At 34.4% G+C, this 21,688-nt stretch overlaps 2 protein-coding genes across 6 annotated transcripts in view; one reads left to right on the top strand and one right to left on the bottom strand.

Moving 5' to 3' along the window:
• The window catches only part of LOC123535830 (pleckstrin homology domain-containing family A member 7-like), an 80,811-nt gene that overhangs the window by 16,111 nt on the left and 43,012 nt on the right, over positions 1-21,688 (top strand). For all 5 annotated transcript variants that reach the window (XM_053527560.1, XM_053527559.1, XM_053527558.1 and 2 more), the window contains exons 5-7: positions 130-810; positions 1,909-2,057; positions 2,764-2,913. In XM_053527560.1, the coding sequence (XP_053383535.1) occupies positions 130-810; positions 1,909-2,057; positions 2,764-2,913 (980 nt within the window). The remainder of the gene's footprint in view (positions 1-129; positions 811-1,908; positions 2,058-2,763; positions 2,914-21,688) is intronic.
• LOC123535838 (uncharacterized) lies at positions 7,449-10,302 on the bottom strand. The gene has a single exon (XM_045318591.2). The coding sequence runs from the start codon at positions 10,033-10,035 to the stop codon at positions 8,290-8,292; it is 1,746 nt and encodes a 581-aa protein (XP_045174526.2). The 5' UTR covers positions 10,036-10,302; the 3' UTR covers positions 7,449-8,289.

The raw sequence follows: 21,688 nt of genomic DNA, 5'->3' as shown, positions 1-21,688 counted from the left end.
GGCTTTTAACTAGGAAGGCACTGCAGCTCACAACCTTTAGACAAAGATCTTTGATACCATTACCTTTTATCAGTTAGCCTTCTTATAATGAAAATGAATTAAAAAAAAATTATTTCGGTTTGTTTACAGACTAGGGCATGTGCCAAAGCTGATTCCTAAGTCACCAATAATGAGCTGGAATGACAACATTGACAGTCCAGGGATTTCGCCTCCGGACATGCAGCAATTTCCATTTGCCAATCAGGATGGGGATACCCCTAGAGGGAATCCAGACAATAGTTTTATTGAAAGATCCTCCCTTCAAGCAAGGGAGAATATTCAAAATTATAGTGACCCTTATCAGAGACATAGGAATGGAAGCGGACCATCTAGTGTAAGTTCTGGAACATTGCCAAGAGATAGTAGGGGTCAGGGTCAAGGTCAGGGACCAGGGTATGGGCAGCCAAGTTCTCAGTATGACCCTAGGTATCCTGGCGAAAGAACAGACAGAAATAGAAGCTCACAGAGGTCAAGTCAAGGTCAAGGACTTCCAGATGATCAAAGGTCAATGTCATCTGTAGGTCAAAGGTCAGGTCAATATCCTTCCAGTACCATGCCTAGAGACATGAGACCTGGTCAGCCGGACAACAGAAGTTCAGGGTCACTCAGGGGTCAGGGTTACAACTCATTGCCAAGAGATCAAAGGTCAAGGCCACATGAAGGTCAAGAGATGCCACATAGAGCAAATGAATATAGAGATAAAGACACATCAAGGAGAAGAAGGGAAGATAATCCATACATGACAATGATGTCGCCTCAAACAAGTGAAAGGTATGTTATTATTTTCATCAACCTAACTTTTTTCGTTAGAAGCTTAGCAACTGAAAAGTTGTTTTGCAATAGTGGAGGTTTCAACTGATTTAAATTTCAGGTCTTTAATTAAAGGATACTGAAACATCAAATAATAATACCTGGTATGAAATGTTTTGTTATTATCCATATTTTTTGCTTTTGCTTTTGTTTGTTTGTGTTTGTATTATGTTTTGTTTTGAATTCCATGAAAATCTTTAATTTGTCTACTGGTATGTATTATGTATGCCATGCAGTATGTTATTGTTTACATACATGTTGATAAGCTGTTATATGTTTAAGACTAATAAATATATGTTCTGTTCTGTTCATATTACTTTGTGATAGTTGGTTGTAGATCCAGTTTTTGAAATGAATCTGTAAATGTTGACAGGAGCAGTTAAAGGGATGTAACTATTTTTGTTTTATTTTGATATACCACTTGAAAGTAAGTTTATAATGGAAAAAGCCCGCTTAGCTCAGTAGGTAGAGTGTTGGTCTATGGATCGCGGGGTCGTGAGTTCGATCCTCTGGCGGGGCGTATATTCTCTGTGACAATTTGATAAACGACATTGTGTCTGAAATCATTAGTCCTCCACCTCTGATTCATGTGGGGAAGTTGGCAGTTACTTGCGGAGAACAGGTTTGTAATGGTACAGAATCCAGGAACACTGGTTAGGTTAACTGCCTGCCATTACATGACTGAAATACTGTTGAATAACAGCGTTTAACCCAAAACAAAACAAACAAACCTATAATGGAAAAATTCCAACTTAATATTATAAATAAAATTTTATGTTTATTTCACAATCCAAAACATTTACTTATTTATTTGGGATTGATGGTTGTTTCAGTTCATGAAATTTTATCTCATCAAAAAGTAAATTTCTTATAAATTTTGAAATTAGAATTTTAAAGCACTGTGAAATAACTGTTTTGAAACAAAAACTGCACAATTTTTTACCAACAAAAACCCTCCAGAACAATTCTGTATTATGTTAACTGGAAAAATATAAAAGAGTTCTAAACTTTACTTTATCTGTCAGTCTAATTAATGTTTTTAATAATTTTCTCCTTCAGGAAAATGGATCCCTTAAAGCACAGTAACAGACCATTGCCCCAGGAGCCCAGACACGAGAGGCCCCGATCACAAGAGCCCTCACATGAAAAGGGACGTTCAGGGGGCGGGGATTATGCCAGCCTCACAAGGATAAGGGATAAATGGCCAAGTAAGTGAACATAGTCTAGAAGTGAGAAGTGATGTCAAATGAAAGTACAATCAAATCTGTATAAAGCAATCAGCCAAGGGAGAGACACAATGTGTCTGCTTAAGGCAGGTGGGTGCTTAAGACAATACAAAACATAATATAAGAACAAGCTGTCAAGTTTGGAAGTTAGCTGACTGATTGCTTAATACAAGTGGCTGCTTAATACATGTGGTCTGTAAGGCAGGTTGTACTGTATAATACAGTTGAAACTCAGAACAATGTTATGTCAGATTCGGAGGGATGGAGTCTTTTACCTTCGCATAACCAAACTTTGACATAAAGAAAATGGAATATTTCTTTATTGTTTTATCAAGTCTTGTCACAGTGTTGAATCACTCTGTACTTACGTGACAATTTGGTAATGACAGATAATACTTTACTAAGTGTGGTTTAAGGACATAGTTCTTTAATTTACATAATACTCCTACTTAAATTTCTTATCTCCGTTAGAACTTGATGTATTTTATTTTAAGGGATGGATAAAAGTAACGTTGTTGTGATAAATGTACCCGGCCCACTGGAGTTTGCTGTATTGAAGTTTTAAGTGTTTTTTATGAAGAGCGTTGTTGTTTGAAACATTTACCAGGCATAATCTGAAGGCTTTAAGTAGTAGATGTAGATGGTGCACCAGGGAGGCCATAGTCTATATATTCACCTTGGGTTTCAGATCAACAGTTATCTGACAGTGGCAACACAGGATCTGGAAGTGAGACAGCTAGACCTAACCATCTGTCCCCCACACAACAGCAGCGACCGGATCTGTACGTGGACATTCCACATACATATGTCAATGTTTATGATGAATCTCAAGTCAGAGGTAAGTTTTGCTAATTTGAAGTAGCTTTAGTTTTTAGTCCAAAGATTCAAGAGGAATTCGAACAGAAAACATAGCCGTTTTGCTTAGCTCAGTTGACTGAGTATTGATCTATGGATTGCACAGTCTTGAGTTGGATCCGAGGTTGAGGGGTATGTTCTTTATGACAGTTTTATGAAAGACATTGTGTTTGATGTCATTTTGTTTTCCACCTCTGATTGATGTAGAGAAGTTGGGAGTTAGATGTGGAAACAGGTAAGTTCTAGTACAGAATGCACGAACACTGGTTAGGATATTTGCATAACTGAAATACTGTTGAAAATGGTGCTAAACCCAAAATAAAACAAACAGCCCTTTTGGCCCAAAATACGAGATTTCCTGTTAAAAAAAAATGAAGCGATTTTACAGTATTTGGTAGCTGTCCACAGTCGTGAAAAATATATCTCTATTTATACGCCCATCTCTGAAAGAGCAGGGCGTATTATGTGATCACCCGTGGCGGGTGTGCAAATTTAGCCTTCTCCGTTCTAAGTTGAACAGTTTTCATCCGATTTTCACCAGACTTGCTGACAATGTGGGCATAATATCTTGGTCAAGTTCTATAACCACCCAGATTGCCACAGGCACTCTTGGATTATGGTCCTTGAATTGTTTGAAAAATTGCGAATTTAGCCTTGTCCGCTCTCTAAGTCAAACAGCTTTCAACTGACGGGTGTATTTTGTAACAGTCTGGCACTCTTATTTATCTTTTAATTATTATTATAGCAACTTTATATATAGCGCTCTTTTCATGATAAACATGTTGTGACGCATTGTACATAGCAAGCAAGGGCATTTATTTAGGGTGCCAAATTGATCCTCTACTAGTACACACACAGAGTGATCTAATCGGAGAAAGTCCCCAGACAGAGAAAGAGAGTAATCCTGCAGATACAAACATGGCCTAGGTCTTTACGAATAGACAGTCTGGTTCTTCAAGGTGCCCGATATACAGCACAGATATACAAGAAGTCGTCTTTGCTGGGAAGAACCAGAACTGGCCTCTTAAAATGGTACCTAGGAAAAGATGAACAACAAGAAAATATTGTAGAGAATTTTAATGATGCTTATACAAAGGGAAACAGACAACAAGCTTCATATACTGATTTGCTTTGGGACAGTCCATTCCACTCAACCTGGGACATGCCGGTCATGTCAGCGGCAAGAATTTTTTTTTGCCAGTTTATTGATAAACGAGCGTTTCGGCGTATGGCGACCACATGAGCTGCTAATAAAAAAGAAAAATTTCCAATTTATTATGATTTTCAATTATGGCCTTTTAAAAATATTAAGGAAAATATTTCTTACAGTATGTTTCTACCTTTACTGTTATTAACCCAAATTTTCAAAATTTAATATTAACCTGATTTTATATTGGGAAAATATTTGATTTGCCGGCACACATCAGCATATTCCATAGAGACCCGGGCAGTGCCAGGAAGCCAAATGAATGCCTAGCCGGTTGCATTCGGCGAAACAGCGTATGTCGCAAAAATGAAACGAATTGGCCTGTTGTTACAGTTTTATCTAATCTTTAGTATAACAAATGTTCAAAATGATCATACAGAATGCAATGAATAAAAGATATTGGGAGAAATTGATCTCAAAAGCAAAATTGAGTTAAATGTGTAAAATCAAAGTCATAATTGAAAATGAAATTGTAACTTTTTTTACTTGGAAAATCAAGATACACAATGTGTGCAATAAAAGTCGTAAAGGAAATTGTAACTTATTCTTGTACACAATTTAGTTACACAGTTTGTAAAATTTGTAAAATCAGTGTTTTGAATTAAATTGTAACTTGTTATCATGCAAAATTAGGTAACACAATATATGAAATCATTAAAGAAATGAAACTACTCCTGTTACACAATATGTGAAATCAATGCTATAATTGAAATTGTAACTTGTTCCAATACAAAATCAGGCAACACAATAATTATGTGCAAAACAAAGTCATAAACAAATTGTAACTAGTTCCCATACAAAACCAGGCAACGCAATATGTGAAATCAAAGTCATAAACAAATTGTAGCTTGTTCCCATACAAAACCAGGCAACACAATTATGTGAAATCAAAGTCATAAACAAAATGTAACTAGTTCCCATACAAAACCAGGCAACACAATATGTGAAATCAAAGTCATAAACAAATTGTAGCTTGTTCCCATACAAAACCAGGCAACACAATATGTGATCAAAGTCATAAACAAATTGTAGCTACAAAAATGGATAAAACAGTACACGAAATCAATGTTGTAAATGAAACTGTAAGTTGTTCACACACAAAAATGGTTACACAATATAAGAGATCAAAGTCATATACAAATTGTAAATTATTCCCATACAAAACCAGGCAACGCAATATGTGAAATCAAAGTCATAATCAAATTGTAACTTGTTCCCATACAAAACCAGGCAACATGATATGTGAAATCAAAGTCATTAAGCAAATTGTAACTTGTTCCTATACAAAAACAAATTGTGCAATATTTGGAATCAGTGTCATAAATGAAACTGTAACGCATTCACATGCAAAATATGTTTACACAATATGTGAAATCAAAGTCTCATATGAAATTGTCATTTGTAACTTGTTCTCATACAAAATCAGGTTAGACAATAGATCAAACAAAAGTCATATAGAAAATTGTAACTTATTCTAATCAAGTTACACAACATGTGAAATCAAAGCCATGAAGAAAATTGTAACTTGTACTGATATGTGATAAAATAAGTTGTTAAATCTATTTAAATGATGGAACTTTAAAATTGTTCTTGTACAGATGAATTTTACTACACTGACTTACAATATAAAATACGTGGACAGTTGTAAATTCAGATCTAAAACAAAAGTGCAAATTGTGTTACTAAGTAATTCTAAGAAAATAAGATTGAATTTTTTTAAAATTATTCTCCTACAACAAGAATGAAACAAATCTGCAAAATTGAAGTACAGCTAAGTTACAGAATATACCTTGTTTGTATGAAATTGATTTGAAGTATGACATTAAAGGTGGTCAATCACATTTAATCAACATTTAATGACATTTTTTACTTTTTGTATATTCTGGTAGAGAATTATTTAAGGAACAAAAAGACCGATTACATAGAGTTAGTTTCCTATTTGAAATGTATATTTTATTATATTTATAAAATTTTGTAATTACTCCCCTTTAATATGAAAGTATATAAAAAGCTGGGTATTTCTTTTTATTTCGATACAATGTCTAGTTTTACATTTGCATTTGATAGACATATCAACTATTGAACAATCTGAACCAAAATGCAAGTTTAAAAGCTGTGTGTAGCTTCTGAATTAATTTATTTCCAATCTATCTTGGTTGCGCAACCAAGATAGGCAAAGGGAGGTAATAATAATTTTTCAAACTTGCGTTTCTAATTAATTCCATCTAAATACATAATTTTTAATGCAAATATTTTACAAATATATTACAATATGTCTAATATTTATACATTTCCTTAGGCAAAGTATGTTTATCAAATTTATACTTATGATAAAATAACTCTATCTTGGTTGGGCAACCAGGATAGGAAAATGAAATTTGAAAAATACCTCCAGTGAAAATCTAATTTGTATTAAGTGTTAAGTGAACATTAATGAGTGTAAATGATCAGATGCTAAAGTTTCGAACAAATCCGTTACATGGCCAAAATCTGATTATCCACCTTTAAACTACAAACCAGGCCAATATTTTTTTCAAAGGATAGCTTTGTCAGCAGCTGTGATGTTGAAAATAATCCTGTTGTCCTTTTACCAACATACCATATTTTCCATGTTGAAGCAGCATTTTTGATGTTCTAGAGTATAAGATATGTACATACTGGATTAACTCCCCTTCTTAAACACTGGCTGTACCTATCTGTATAGCATAGTAATTACCTGCGGCCTGAAGGCCGCAGGTATATTGGAATGCAACAAGCAGTGTAGCACATGGGGAAATGGGTATTATCACGTGATTTTTTACCGATATGTGATTGGTTTATCGCTTTTATGGAACGCCGTTTTTGCAATATAGCTGGCAAGCTATATGATATATAGAGAAATGCTTGTGATCTGAATTCCTCATTCATTATTTCATATAATTTATTCAAACTTTCAGCATTGATCAATATTGATACTTAGTTGTGCATATGGGATTTTTTAAATGCTCTTTAATTTCCTAGATTATGGTTCTGTGTTGTTTTACTCTATATGTCAACGACGTCCATGCGAAGGCATGAGTCACATTTGTGATAGCTCTAGTAAAGTGTTTCAATAGTCAAGGAATGTGACCAGTTGAGCTAAAAGCTATGTTATACATGAATGGGAAATATAGTTATTTTTGCTCAAAACAATGACTTTCATAATTAAGAAATACCAAAGAGCTATAAAAATAAATTTAGATTACCGGTAGATTAAAAATAGATTATCTCCTGTTGCGATTCTGTGTATTTCATACTTCTTTGGAAATACATATTTCATAGATCTACTTGTACAACATGTAGAATGGAGTAATATTTCCTACATTAAAGCGTAATGGTATGATAAAAAACAAGCTCTCTATTCACCCATAAGTTACTTTTTAGACTATGGTCACACAAACATCAATAACAATTTCTGGTCTGTATAACTTCTGGCCGCAGGAAATCTTTCGACTTGTTAACTACTGGATTATTTTTGTTTAGTCTAACATTACAAATTCAATGTCTTTTCTTTATTAGTTGAAATTTATATTCCTTTTCTGTATGAAAAAAAAGTATGTTATACCTGGAATTCCATAAGTTTTCATTTAGTTTTTTTTTTGTTTATATAACTTGATATATGGATTAACAGTTACAATCAGTGTGGATATGAAAAAGTGTTCTGGTGTCTGCCATTGATCTTTGTTATTTTTTCTGTTCCTTTTGGATCATGGAGTACATTCAGTGGTCTGAGGGGTGTTTCATATTTCATTACCTTTTAAATTTGACCAAACAGAATCTGCTACTATTATACTGGGTTGCATTCTAATCCTATTAAAGAACCAAAAAAGTTTATCATGATAGTCAAAAAGCTTTAAACTTCCTTACATTCTAACCAAAAATACAATAGTGAAATATAGTTTAAGGTAACATTTATTTTAAGAAAACATATAAAACATACATGTTATATATACATGAAATAGTGTTCAACAGAAAATACAGTGATGATATTATTTACAGTTTAGTATGATGGCTTGTTTCTTCTTTTCATGTTGTGAATGAGTTATTTTCAGACACTGTTGGTATGTGAGACTTCTCTCAGCACTTTGTTTGCTACAGAGTGGTTGTGGTTAGATTTTATTTACTCTGTCAATGTTATTTCAGTATCTTAAGCTGATCACAGTATCCACCAATATAGACTTCTTGTTGATGATGATTGTAGCATATAGACCGTGGGTACTGTAATCCATGTAAGATTGTGTGACCTTGCTTCAAGTCTCCTGAGATATGATGTAAGTTGTTGTTTCTGAAGCAGCACACCAGCAATGATCCATCATCTAACATCAGCATTCTCTCTGGTCCACTAAAATCCTTGTGCTGGTATACAGCTGATACATCACCCTGTAATGTTACACTGACTACACTGTGGCTACTATAGTTACTGATGTAGATATGTCTGGCATCTTCACTGAGCAGTATGTACTGTGGGTAGGCAAATATCTCACTGTTTAGAGAAATAATGTTATTGACATAACCTTGAATATCTACTATATGCACACTACAAGGATCCCAGCAAACCACATAGAGCTGACCTTGATGGTAAGTTATACCTCTACATTCTTGTTTCACTGGAATACTCCGGCTGATTGACAGTTTACCTGCTGTTGTCATTATAAGGATCTCTCTCTTCTCTGGCATTGTTACAGCAATCTGGTCCTGAGGCAGTACAGCAATGTCCAATGGGTCTGAGTTAAGTTTCTTCTCTTCTATTACAGCTTTTCTTTGTATGTTCACAATTTTCAGTTTATTGTTGTTGTTATCAGCCAGTATAACTTTGTTAGAGGGCAATACTGCACATCCTGTGATCCAGCATTCTTTCTTATCCGAGTTTTTCTTTACATTTATATCTCCTTTGTGAGTTAACTTATCAAATACTTTCTTCTTTATCATAGTCACCGGGGTAGTGGATATGCTCAGTTGCTCTTTCTTTACCATAGTAGTGGTTAAGTTCAATGTCCCAAATATATCTTGCTTAGTAAAGATGTTCTCTAATTCTTTGTTTCTTTCAAATGTGTGATGAACTCTTGTCTGATCTAAAGAGTCTTGAACATTCTTCAAATCATCCAGCTTTAGTTTGGATTTTGCTTGTTTGATCATAATGTAAAGTTGCCCATTCTGCTGTGAAGTTTTGTTGTCTTGTAGATCGGACTTGACTTTCTTGATATCTGAAGAAACAGCGGTACATGTATCAAGCACATTCTTGACTGTTTGTTTGTCTTTGAGCTTCTTTTTCTCAGCCTCTGTCTGAACTTGCTTTTGCAGTTCATCTAAGCGATCATTTATCTCTTTGCGGAATTTGATAATTTCTTTGATGACATGATCATAGGAAGAGTCTATCTGATTGTCTTGTAGTGTTGCCATTTTGATCACAGCATCAATATCTTTCATCTTCTGATCCAGTTCTCTCAGCATTTTCCTGTACTCATCACTGTCCCCTATACCTGCACATTTATCAGGTATGTAATCAATTTTACATGTCCTGTGATTCAGAGTAATACAATCAGTACATCCGAGAAATTCATGTTCAGTGCAGAAAAACTTGATGATCTCATTTTTGTGAATAACACACTTTTCAGTGCACATTGCCGAATCCTTGCTATGAACATTATGTTTCCCAATGTTATCTTTATGAAGAAGTTGATGATGTTTCGAGGCCTTTGTTCGTTGATGATAAGCAAAACAGGTCTTGCACAGACATTCCTGACAGTCAACACAAAATCCATGGCCTTCTACAAACTGACCAATAGCTAAGCATGGTTCACAGCTGTGGTCAAAGTCCTCTGCTGAACCTTTAGATACTGTTCCTCGAAAATCAGAAACCTTTCGTCCTGACACTGCCATGTTTTTTAATCTCTTGTGATATTATAATTTCTGAAATGGTACTTTTATGTCCCTGTAGACATTACAATATATTTCTGTCTAAATAGTGTCCAAGCTTTCACTTCTGTAGAGTAAACTGTATAGTTATGAAGATCATAGACTTGTTATTTGATAAATCCATGATAATTTTCTTCTGAGATAAAGTGTCCAAGGTCCAGAAATGTAAAATGAAGATAAAATGTCTTAAAAGTCGAGAGTTATCTTTAAACTTCCTCTTTCTCCGGCTGAAATCACAATCAAGATAGATACTTCAATAAAGCTAACGTTATCAAGTCTGTGTACATATTTAAACCTCACCAACCAAGGATATGATCATATTTCAAATTTAAATCAATATTAAAACTACGACAAAAAGCAAGATATCGTCACCTCAGTGCAAGAAGTGGATAACTGCATTGACTTAAAGAAGCACTTATTCACTTTTTGCACTAAGGTAACGATATAAGCTATTTTAAACATCTCTGTTGCCATGGTTACTTTAAACTTTAAGAAAAATAGGGTACCATGTAAAGTGCTTGGTATTTTGCTAATAATATTACCCAAATATTCCATGTTGGTCATTAACAGAACGGCACTGAAGCCGTCGAAAACCCCTATTTTTATACATAGTTGTTTAAAATGAGAGAAAATGCGTTACCATGGAAACACAAGCCCCGCGACATATACATTTTAAGCTTTTATTAGAAAGATAATGTGCATACTAGTAAAATTATCAATTATGCAGACTTCTAAGGATATCAATGAAACTAAAATACACTGAAAAGTGTTAAATATCCGTATTTTCCTTCTTCTTTCAATATGAAATACCTTTGGAGGGTCTTGTTCTTCAAACCTGGATAAAAATTGAACTTGAAGGGACAGAGATAAACGAAATTGAGATTGTAGCAGTTAAAACTTCATATTACACGAAATACAAAAATGTGCTGCAGTTCAACTAATTTGAATTTACCCTTGTAACAAGGTAACCTACCTCCTTAAGGTACCAAGTGCATGATAACTGATCATACTGGTTATCAGTGAGCTTAAGAAAACATCCTCTGATACTTTGTGATTTAGTATGAAATAATCCATTTTTGTGTAGGACTAGTCTTCATGGATTTCATGGATAAGCCAATCTGCAAAATTTAATCCTAACGAAGCAGTAATTTTTAGCTTAACTGAGCATTTCGTGCTCTAAATCACAGAGTATCAGAGGATGTTTTCTTAAGCTTACTTGAGCAGGAAATGCTCAAGGTGAGCTTTTATGGTCACGCTGTGTCCGTAGCCCATCGTCTTTCGTCGTCAACAGTTTGACTGTTAACATTCTAGAGGTCACAGTTTTAGCCCAATCTTAATGAAACTTGGCCAGAATGTTACCTTCATAAAGTCTTGGAGAATTTGATATTTGGTCTTCTGGGTTCGAAAACTAGGACACCAGGTCATATCAAAAGAAAAGCTTGTTAACACTCTAGAGGTCACAATTATGGCCCAATCTTAATCAAACTTGGACATAATGTTACCCTGAATAATATCTTGAATGAATTTGATATTGGGTCATCTTGGGTCAAAAACTAGGTCACCAGGTCAGATCAAAGGAAAAGTTATTTAACACTCTAGAAGCGACATTTATGACCGTATATTAATGAAACCTTTTCAGAATATTAATTTTGATGATGTTTAGCTTGAGTTCAAATCTGGGTCAGGTGGGGTCAAAAATTAGGTAACCAGGTCAAATCAAAGGAAAAGCTAGTTAACATGCTAGAGGCCACATTTATGACCGTATCTTAAGGAAAATTGGTCAAAATGTTAATCTTGATGATCTATAGGTGAAATTAAAATCTGGGTCAGGTGGGGTCAAAAACTAGGTCACCAGATCAAATCAGAGGAAAGCTTTGTTAACACTCTAGAGGCCATATTTATGGCAATATCTTTATGAAACTTGATCAGAATGTTAATCTTGATGAGCGTTAGGTTAAAATCAAATCTTGGTCAAATTTGGTCAAAAACTAGGTCACCAGGTCAAAAAATCAAAGGAAAAACTTGTTGACTTTCTAGTGGCTACATTTTTGACTGTATCTTCATGAATCTTGGTCAGAAAGTTAATCTTGATGGTTTTTAGCTCGACTATTCGAAGAATAAGTAGAGCTGTCCTACTCACCATGGCGTCGGCGTTGGCGTCACACCTTGGTTAAGTTTTTCGTACCAGTCCACTTTTTGACAAAGTCTTTTGAGATAAAGCTTTGAAACTCTCACTTGTTTACCATCACCATGTCCACTTTGAGGCAAGAGTACATAACTCCATCAAAGACTTTGGCTGAGTTATGGCCCCTTTTAACTTAGAAATCTTGGTTAAGTTTTTCGTACCAGCTCACATTTTGTGTAAAGTGTTTGACATATGGCTTTGGACCTTTTATCACTTGTTTAATATAACAGTCTCTATCTGTAGGCAAGAGTACATAACTCTGTCAACTATTTTGGCTGAATTATAGCCCTTTTTGGACTTGGAAATTGGTACAATTTTTATACAAGTCCATGTTTTGTCAAAACTATTTGACATGTGGCTTTGAAAGTTAAAACAATTGTTTATCATCATGCTTTATATTTGTAGGCAAGTGTACATAACTCTGTCAACAGAGGTCAAATTCCAATCTGGGTCAAGTGGGGTCAGAAATTAGGTCACCAGGTCAAATCAGTGGTAAAGCTTTTTAACAATCTAGAGGCCACATTTATGATTTTATCTTCATGAAACTTGGTCAGACTGTTAATCTTTATGATCATAAGGTCAAGTTCGAATCTGGGTCATTTAGGATCAAAAACTAGGTCACTAGGTCAAATCCAAGGTAAAGCTAGTTAACACTTTAGAGACTACATGACCACGTTCTAATGAAACTTGGTTAGAATGTTAATTTTGATGATCTGATACAGGGCCTTCATGCCCTCATGTTTGAAAAAAAATAAAATGAGTTATTGTTATCAGCATCTGTGTCCGCATTAGCGTTAGCGTCGGCATTGCCTGGTTAAGTTGTATGCTTATGTCACCTTTTCTCATAAACAATTAAAGCTATTGCCTTGAAACCTGCAACGCTTGTTCACTATCAAAAGCTGTCTCTGTATGGCAAGAAACATAATGATATAAGTCCATCCTGCTTTTTGCAAAAATTATAAACCCTTTTGGACTTAGAAAATATCAGATTTCTTGGTTAAGTTTTATGTTTAGGTCAACTTTTCTCATAAACAATTAAAGCTATTGCCTTGAAACTTGCAACGCTTGTTCACTATCAAAAGCTGTCTCTGTATGGCAAGAAACATAATGATATAAGTCCATCCTGCTTTTTGCAAAAATTATAAACCCTTTTGGACTTAGAAAATATCAGATTTCTTGGTTAAGTTTTATGTTTAGGTCAACTTTTCTCATAAACAATTAAAGCTATTGCCTTGAAACTTGCAACGCTTGTTCACTATCAAAAGCTGTCTCTGTATGGTAAGAAACATAATGATATAAGTCCATCCTGCTTTTTGCAAAAATTATAAACCCTTTTGGACTTAGAAAATATCAGATTTCTTGGTTAAGTTTTATGTTTAGGTCAACTTTTCTCATAAACAATTAAAGCTATTGCCTTGAAACTTGCAACGCTTGTTCACTATCAAAAGTTGTCTCTGTATGGCAAGAAACATAATGATATAAGTCCATCCTGCTTTTTGCAAAAATTATAAACCCTTTTGGACTTAGAAAATATCAGATTTCTTGGTTAAGTTTTATGTTTAGGTCAACTTTTCTCATAAACAAATAAAGCTATTGCCTTGAAACTTGCAACGCTTGTTCACTATCAAAAGCTGTCTCTGTATGGCAAGAAACATAATGATATAAGTCCATCCTGCTTTTTGCAAAAATTATAAACCCTTTTGGACTTAGAAAATATCAGATTTCTTGGTTAAGTTTTATGTTTAGGTCAACTTTTCTCATAAACAATTAAAGCTATTGCCTTGAAACTTGCAACGCTTGTTCACTATCAAAAGCTGTCTCTGTATGGTAAGAAACATAATGATATAAGTCCATCCTGCTTTTTGCAAAAAATTATAAACCCTTTTGGACTTAGAAAATATCAGATTTCTTGGTTAAGTTTTATGTTTAGGTCAACTTTTCTCATAAACAATTAAAGCTATTGCCTTGAAACTTGCAACGCTTGTTCACTATCAAAAGTTGTCTCTGTATGGCAAGAAACATAATGATATAAGTCCACCCTGCTTTTTGCAAAAATTATAAACCCTTTTGGACTTAGAATATATCAGATTTCTTGGTTAAGTTTTATGTTTAGGTCAACTTTTCTCATAAACAAAATGTGTTTGACATATGGCTTTGAAATCAAAAGTCATGATCAAATTGTAACTTGTTCCCATACAAAACCAGGTAACACAATATGTGAAATCAAAGTCATGATCAAATTGTAACTTGTTCCCATATAAAACCAGGCAACACAGTATGTGAACTCAAAGTCATAAACAAAACATAACTTGTTCCCATACAAAATAAGGTAACACAATATGTGAAATCAAAGTCATGATCAAATTGTAACTTGTTCCCATATAAAACCAGGCAACACAGTATGTGAACTCAAAGTCATAAACAAAACATAACTTGTTCCCATACAAAATAAGGTAACACAGTATGTGAAATCAAAAGTCATGATCAAATTGTAACTTGTTCCCATACAAAACCAGGTAACACAATATGTGAAATCAAAGTCATGATCAAATTGTAACTTGTTACCATATAAAACCAGGCAACACAGTATGTGAACTCAAAGTCATAAACAAAACATAACTTGTTCCCATACAAAATAAGGTAACACAATATGTGAAATAAGTCATGATCAAATTGTAACTTGTTCCTATACAAAATAAGGTAACACAGTATGTGAAATCAAACTCATAAACTAATTGTAGCTACAAAACTGGATGAAACAGTACATGAAATCAATGTTTTAATGAAAGTGTAATTTGTTCACATACAAAAATGGTTACACAGTATAAGAGATCAAAGTCATATACAAATTGTAAATTATTCCCTTACAAAACCAGGTATCACAGTTAAAGTTACAGAATATATCTTGTTTGTATGAAATTGATTTGAAGTATAACATTAAACTACAAACTAGGCCAATAGTTTTTTCAAAGGATAGCTATGTCACCTGCAGTGATGTAGAAAATAATTTTGTTGTCCTTTAACCAACATACCATATTTTCCATGTTGAAGCAGCATTTTCGATGTTCTAGAGTATAAGATATGTACATACTGGATTAGCTCCCCTTCTTAACCACTTGCTATATCTCTGTATAGCATAGTAATTGACTACTGGATTATTTTAGTGCAGTCTAAAATTATTGAAGTAATAATTTCAGTGTCTTTTGTTTATCAGTTGAAATTTATATTCCTTTCCTTTATCAAAAAAAAAAAAATAAATATATGTTATACCTGGAATTTCATAAGTTTTCATTTAGTTTTTTTTTTAAAACTTGATATATGGATTAATAGTTACAATCAATGTGGATAGGAAAAAGTGTTCTGGTGCTGGGTGTCTGTCATTGTCCATTGTTATATTTTCTGTTCCTTTTGGATCATGGAGTACATTCATTGGTCTGGAGGATGTTGCATATGTCATTACCTTTCAGACTTTACCAAACTGAGTCTGCTACTATTATGCTGAGTTGCATTCTAATCCTTCTAAAGAATTTATAACCAAAAAAAGTTTATCATGATAGTCAAAAAGCTTTATACTTCCTTACATTCTAACCAAAAATACAATAGTGAAATATAGTTTAAGGTAACATTTATTTTAAGAAAACATATAAAACATACATGTTATATATACATAAAATAGTGTTCAACAGAAAATACAGTGATGATATTATTTACAGTTTAGTGTGATGGCTTGTTTCTGCTTTTCATGTTGTGAATGAGTTATTTTCAGACACTGTTGGTATATGAGACTTCTCTCAGCACTTTGTTTGCTACAGAATGGTTGTGGTTAGATTTTATTTACTCTGTTAATGATATTTCATAATCTTCAGCTGATCACATGATCCACCAATATAGACTTCTTGTTGATGATGATTGTAGCATATAGACTGTTGGCGCTGTAATCCATGTAAGATTGTGTGACCTTGCTTCAAGTCTCCTGAGATATGATTTAAGGTGTTGTTACTGAAGCAGCACACCAGCAATGATCTATCATCTAACATCAGCATTCTCTCTGGTCCACTAAAATCCTTGTGCTGGTATACAGCTGATACATCACCCTGTAATGTTACACTGACTACACTGTGGCTGATACAGTTACTGATGTAGATATGTCTGGCATCTTCACTGAGCAGTATGTAGTTTGGGCTGAGAAATATCTCACTGTTTAGAGAAATAATGTTATTGACATAACCTTGAATATCTACTATATGCACACTACAGGGATACCAGCAAACCACATAGAGTTGACCTTGATGGTAAGTTATACCTCTGCATTCTTGTTTCAATGGAATACTCCGGCTGATTGACAGTTTACCTGCTGTTGTCATTATAAGGATCTCTCTCTTCTCTGGCATTGTTACAGCAATCTGGTCCTGAGGCAGTACAGCAATGTCCAATGGGTCTGAGTTAAGTTTCTTCTCTTCTGTTACAGCTTTACTTTGTATGTTCACAATTTTCAGTTTATTGTTGTTGTTATCAGCCAGTATAACTTTGTTAGAGGACAATACTGCACATCCTGTGATGTCACAGTCAGTCTCATCTGACTTTGTCTTTACATTTATATCTCCTGTGTGACTTAACTTATCAAATACATTCTTCTTTCTTGGGGTCACTGGGCTAGTGGATATGCTTAACTGCTCTTTCTTCACCATAGTAGTGGTTAAGTTCAATTTCCCAAATATATCTTGCTTAGTAAAGATGTTCTCTAATTCTTTGTTTCTTTCAAATGTGTGATGAGCTCTTGTCTGATCCAAAGATTCTTGAGCATTCTTCAAATCACCCAACTTTAGTTTGGATTTTGCTTGTTTGATCATGATGTAAAGTTGGCCGTCCTGCTGTGAAGTTTGGCTGTTTTGTAAGCCAGACTGAAATCTCTTGATATCTGAAGAAACAGCAGCACATGTATCAAGCACATTTTTAACTGTTTGTTTGTCCTTAAGCTTCTTTTTTTCAGCATCTGCCTGAACTTGTTTTTTCAGTTGATCTAAGCGATCATTTATCTCTTTGCGGAATTTAATAATTTCTTTGATGACATGATCATAGGAGGAATCTACCTGCTTGTCTTGTAGTGTTGCCTTTTTGAGCATGGCATCAATATCTTTCATCTTCTGATCCAGTTCTCTCAGTGTTTTCCTGTACTCATCACTGTCCCCTATACCTGCACATTTATCTGGTATGTAATCAATTTTACATGTCCTGTGATTCAGTGTAATACAATCAGTACAGCCAAGAAATTCATGGTTTGTGCAGAAAAACTTGATGATCTCATTTTTGTGAGTATGACATTTTTCTATGCACAATGTCGAATCTGTACTTTGAATGGCGTGTTTGTCAATGCTATCTATATCAAGAAGATTATGATGTTTCGTAGCTTTTATCCGTCGGTGATAAGCAAAACAGTTCTTACACAGGTATTCCTGACAGTCCACACAAAATCCATGGGCTTCAATATGCTGACCAATAGCCAGGCATGGTTCACAGCTATGGTCAAAATCCTCTGCCGAACCTTTAGATACTGATCCACGAAAATCAGAAACCTTTCGACCTGATACTGCCATGTTTTGATAATTTCTGAAATGGTACTTTTATGTCCCTGTAGACATTACAATATATTTCTGCCTTAACAATGTCCAAGCTTTCACTATAGAGCAAGCTGTATGGTTATGAAAAACATGGACATTTTATTTGATAAATCCATGATCATTTTCTTCTGAGATAAAGTGTCCAAGGTCCAGAAATGTAAAAAGAATCTGAAATGTCTTAAAAGCCTAGTGTTAACTTTAAACTTCCTCTTTCTCTGGCTAAAATCACAATGAAGATATTTGAACAAAGACAACGTTATCAAGTCTGGGTACATACTTAAACCTCGCCAATCAATGTGATCATATTTCAAATGTAAATCAATATTTTTAAAAAACTTGCAGTAACACGAACAGTAACATGAACAATGTATCAATAACGGGGTTACAAAAGAAGAGATAATAATCTTTAAATCAGTGGTATAGCGTCAAAATTTTAATTTAATTCGTATGTAGACAATAAAATTCTTTAAGTCTTCAGTCAATAACTGTAAAAAGCCAGTCCTGTTAACCCTGGCATAGGATCAATTTAAAACCTTCTGTAGCTTTCTGTCTGTTTCCTGATTCTGGTCTATCAGGTATGTGCATACTGGAGTAACTCCCTTTCTTAGCTGACAATATATTTATAACAGTACAGAATAAAAATTGATGACTTCCATCTAGAATTTATACAGTATTTACTTTTGTTTATAGATTGGTTTTTACATTGCTTTTTCTGTATCAGAACTTTTAGGCATATGTTATTCCTGGAATTCCATTAGTTTCCAGTTATTTCTTTATTTTGTAACAGAGGCAATAATCAATAATGTGTTTATTAAGTGAAATTAAGGTCTGTAATAAAAATTAGGGTCTGTTTTTTGTGGTTAAAAATCAGTTGCATTGTTCTTTGTATGAATGTTGATCTGTGAAAATGTTGCTTTTGTACCATATGTACCTACAAGCTTCTATTTTGTGCTGTAATAAGTAAATCTTTCATGGATGAAATGATTTAAATATCATTTAAGGTACCAAGTGCATGATAACTGATCATACTGGTTATCACGGAGCTTAAGAAAACATCCTCTGATACTCTGTGAAATAATCCATTTTTGTGGAGGACTAGTCTTCATGGATTTCAAGGATAAGCCAATCCGCAAAATTTAATCCTAACGAAGCAGTAATTTTTAGCTCTTACCTGAGCACAAAATGCTCAAGGTGAGCTTTTATGATCACCCTGTGTCTGTAGATCATGGTCCTCTGATAACATTTTAGAGGTCACAGTTTTAGCCCAATCTTAATGAAACTTGGCCAGAATGTTACCCTCATAAAGTCTTGGACACCAGGTCAAATCAAAGGAAAAGCTTGTTAACACTCTAGAGGTCACAATTTTTTGCCCAATCTTAATGAAACTTGGTCTGAATGTTACCATGAATAATATCTCGAATGAGTTTGATACTGGGTCATCTTGGGTAAAAAACTAGGTCACCAGGTCAAATCAAATGAAAAGTTATTCAACACTCTAGAGGCGACATTTATGACCATATATTAATCAAACTTTTTCAGAATATTAATTTTGATGATGTTTAGCTTTAGTTCAAATCTGGGTCAGGTGGGGTCAAAAATTTGGTAACCAGGTCAAATCAAAGGAAAAGCTAGTTAACAGGCTAGAGGCCACATTTATGACCATATCTTAAGGAAAATTGGTCAGAATGTTAATCTTGATGATCTGTAGGTGAAATTCCAATCTGGGTCTGGTGGGGTCAAAAACTAGGTAACCTGGTAAGATCAGAGGTATACTTTGTTAACACTCCAGAGGCCAGTTTTATGGCAATATCTTTGTCAAACTTGGTCAGAATGTTAATCTTGATGATCGTTAGGTTAAGATCAAATCTTGGTCAAATTTGGTCAAAAACTAGTTCACCAGGTCAAAAAATCAAAGGCAAAACTTGTTGACTTTCTAGTGGCTACATTTATGACTGTATCTTGGTCAGAAAGATAACATTGATGGTTTTTAGCTCGACTATTCGAAGAATAAGTAGAGCTATCCTACTCACCATGGCATCGGCGTCACACCTTGGTTAATTTTTTTCGTACCAGTCCACTTTTTGACATAGTCTTTTGAGATAAAGCTTTGAAACTCTCAACACTTGTTTACCATCATCATGTCCACTTTTAGGAAAGAATAATCCATCAAAGATTTTGGCTGAGTTATTGCCCCTTTTAACATAGAAATCTTGGTTAAGTTTTTCATACCAGTTCACATTTTGTGTAAAGTGTTTGACATATGGCTTTGAACCTTTTATCACTTGTTTAATATTATATATATAACAGTCTCTATCTGTAGGCAAGAGTACAATTCTGTCAACTATTTTTTGCTGAATTATAGTCCTTTTTGACTTGGAAATTGGATCAGTTCCCGCACAAGTCCATGTTTTGTCAAAACTATTTGACATATGGCTTTGAAACTTTGAACACTTGTTTATCATCATGATTTCCATCTGTAGGCAAGAGTACATAACTCTGTCAACTATTTTGGCTGAATTATGGCTCTATATTGACTTAGAAATTGGTTCAGTTTCATACAAGTCAGCGTATTGTCAAAGCTTTTTGACATGAGGCTTTGAAAGTTTGAGCAACTGTTTATCATCATGATTCCAATCTGTAGGCAAGAGTACATAACACTATCAACTATTTTGGCTAAATTATGGCCCTTTTTGGACTTGGAACTCAGTTAAGATTTCGTACCAGTCTGTATTTTGCCTGACCTGTTTGTCATATGGCTTTGAAACTTTGAACACTTGCTTACTAACATGGTCACACATATAGTGCAAGACTTATCCAGTTCCACAAATGCAGGTACATTGTTTGTCTTATCTGTTCCTTTTCTTTTGTCTAAAAATCTCAGTTAATATTTTGACCCTATACTTCTGTCAATGCTTCAAATAGTCGAGCGTGCTGTCAACAGACAGCTCTTGTTAGGTCAGTTTCGAATCTGGGTTATTTGGGGTCAAAAACTAGGTTACCAGGTGAAATCAAAGGTAAAGCTTGTTAACAGTCTAGAGGCAACATTTATGATTCATCTTCATGAAACTTAGTCAGGATGTTAATCTTTATGATCTTTAGGTCAGGTTCAAATCTGGGTCTTGTGGGGTCAGAAACTAGGTCACTAGGTCAAATCAATTGAAAAGCTAGTTCACACTCTAGAGGCCACATTTATGACCATATCTTAATGAAATTTGGTCAGAATGTCAATCTTTAGGATCTTTAAGGCAACTTCCAATCTGGGTCAGGTGGGGGTCAAAAACTAGGTCACCATGTCAAATAAAAGGAAAAGCATGTTAACACTCTAGAGGTCACAATTTTAGCCCAATCTTAATGAAATTTGGTCAGAATGTCAATCTTTAGGATCTTTAAGGCAACTTCCAATCTGGGTCAGGTGGGGGTCAAAAACTAGGTCACCATGTCAAATAAAAGGAAAAGCATGTTAACACTCTAGAGGTCACAATTTTAGCCCAATCTTAATGAAACTTGGTCAGAATGTTAACATCAATAAAATCTTTGACAACTTTGATATTGGATCATCTGAGATCAAAAACTTGTCACCCGGCCAAATCAAAAGAAAAGCTTGTTAACACCCTAGAGGTCACATTTACGACTTATCTTCATGACTCTTGGTCAGAAAGTTAACCTTGATGATCTTTAGGTCAGGTTCGAACCTGGGTCATGTGGTGTCAAAACTAGGTCACTAGGTCAGTTCAAAGCAAAAGCTAGTTAACTCTCTAGAGACCACATTTATGACCATGTCTATATGAAACTTGGCCAGAATGTTAATCTTAAC

This window comes from Mercenaria mercenaria, chromosome 17 (assembly GCF_021730395.1).
Source record: "Mercenaria mercenaria strain notata chromosome 17, MADL_Memer_1, whole genome shotgun sequence".
In the NCBI taxonomy this organism is placed as follows: Eukaryota; Metazoa; Mollusca; class Bivalvia; order Venerida; family Veneridae; genus Mercenaria; species Mercenaria mercenaria.
This window is presented reverse-complemented; position numbering and strand designations above follow the sequence as displayed.

Excerpts from the sequence above, each read along its gene's own strand:
- LOC123535838 (XM_045318591.2), bottom strand. The coding sequence starts at position 10,035 with ATGGCAGTGTCAGGACGAAAGGTTTCTGATTTTCGAGGAACAGTATCT.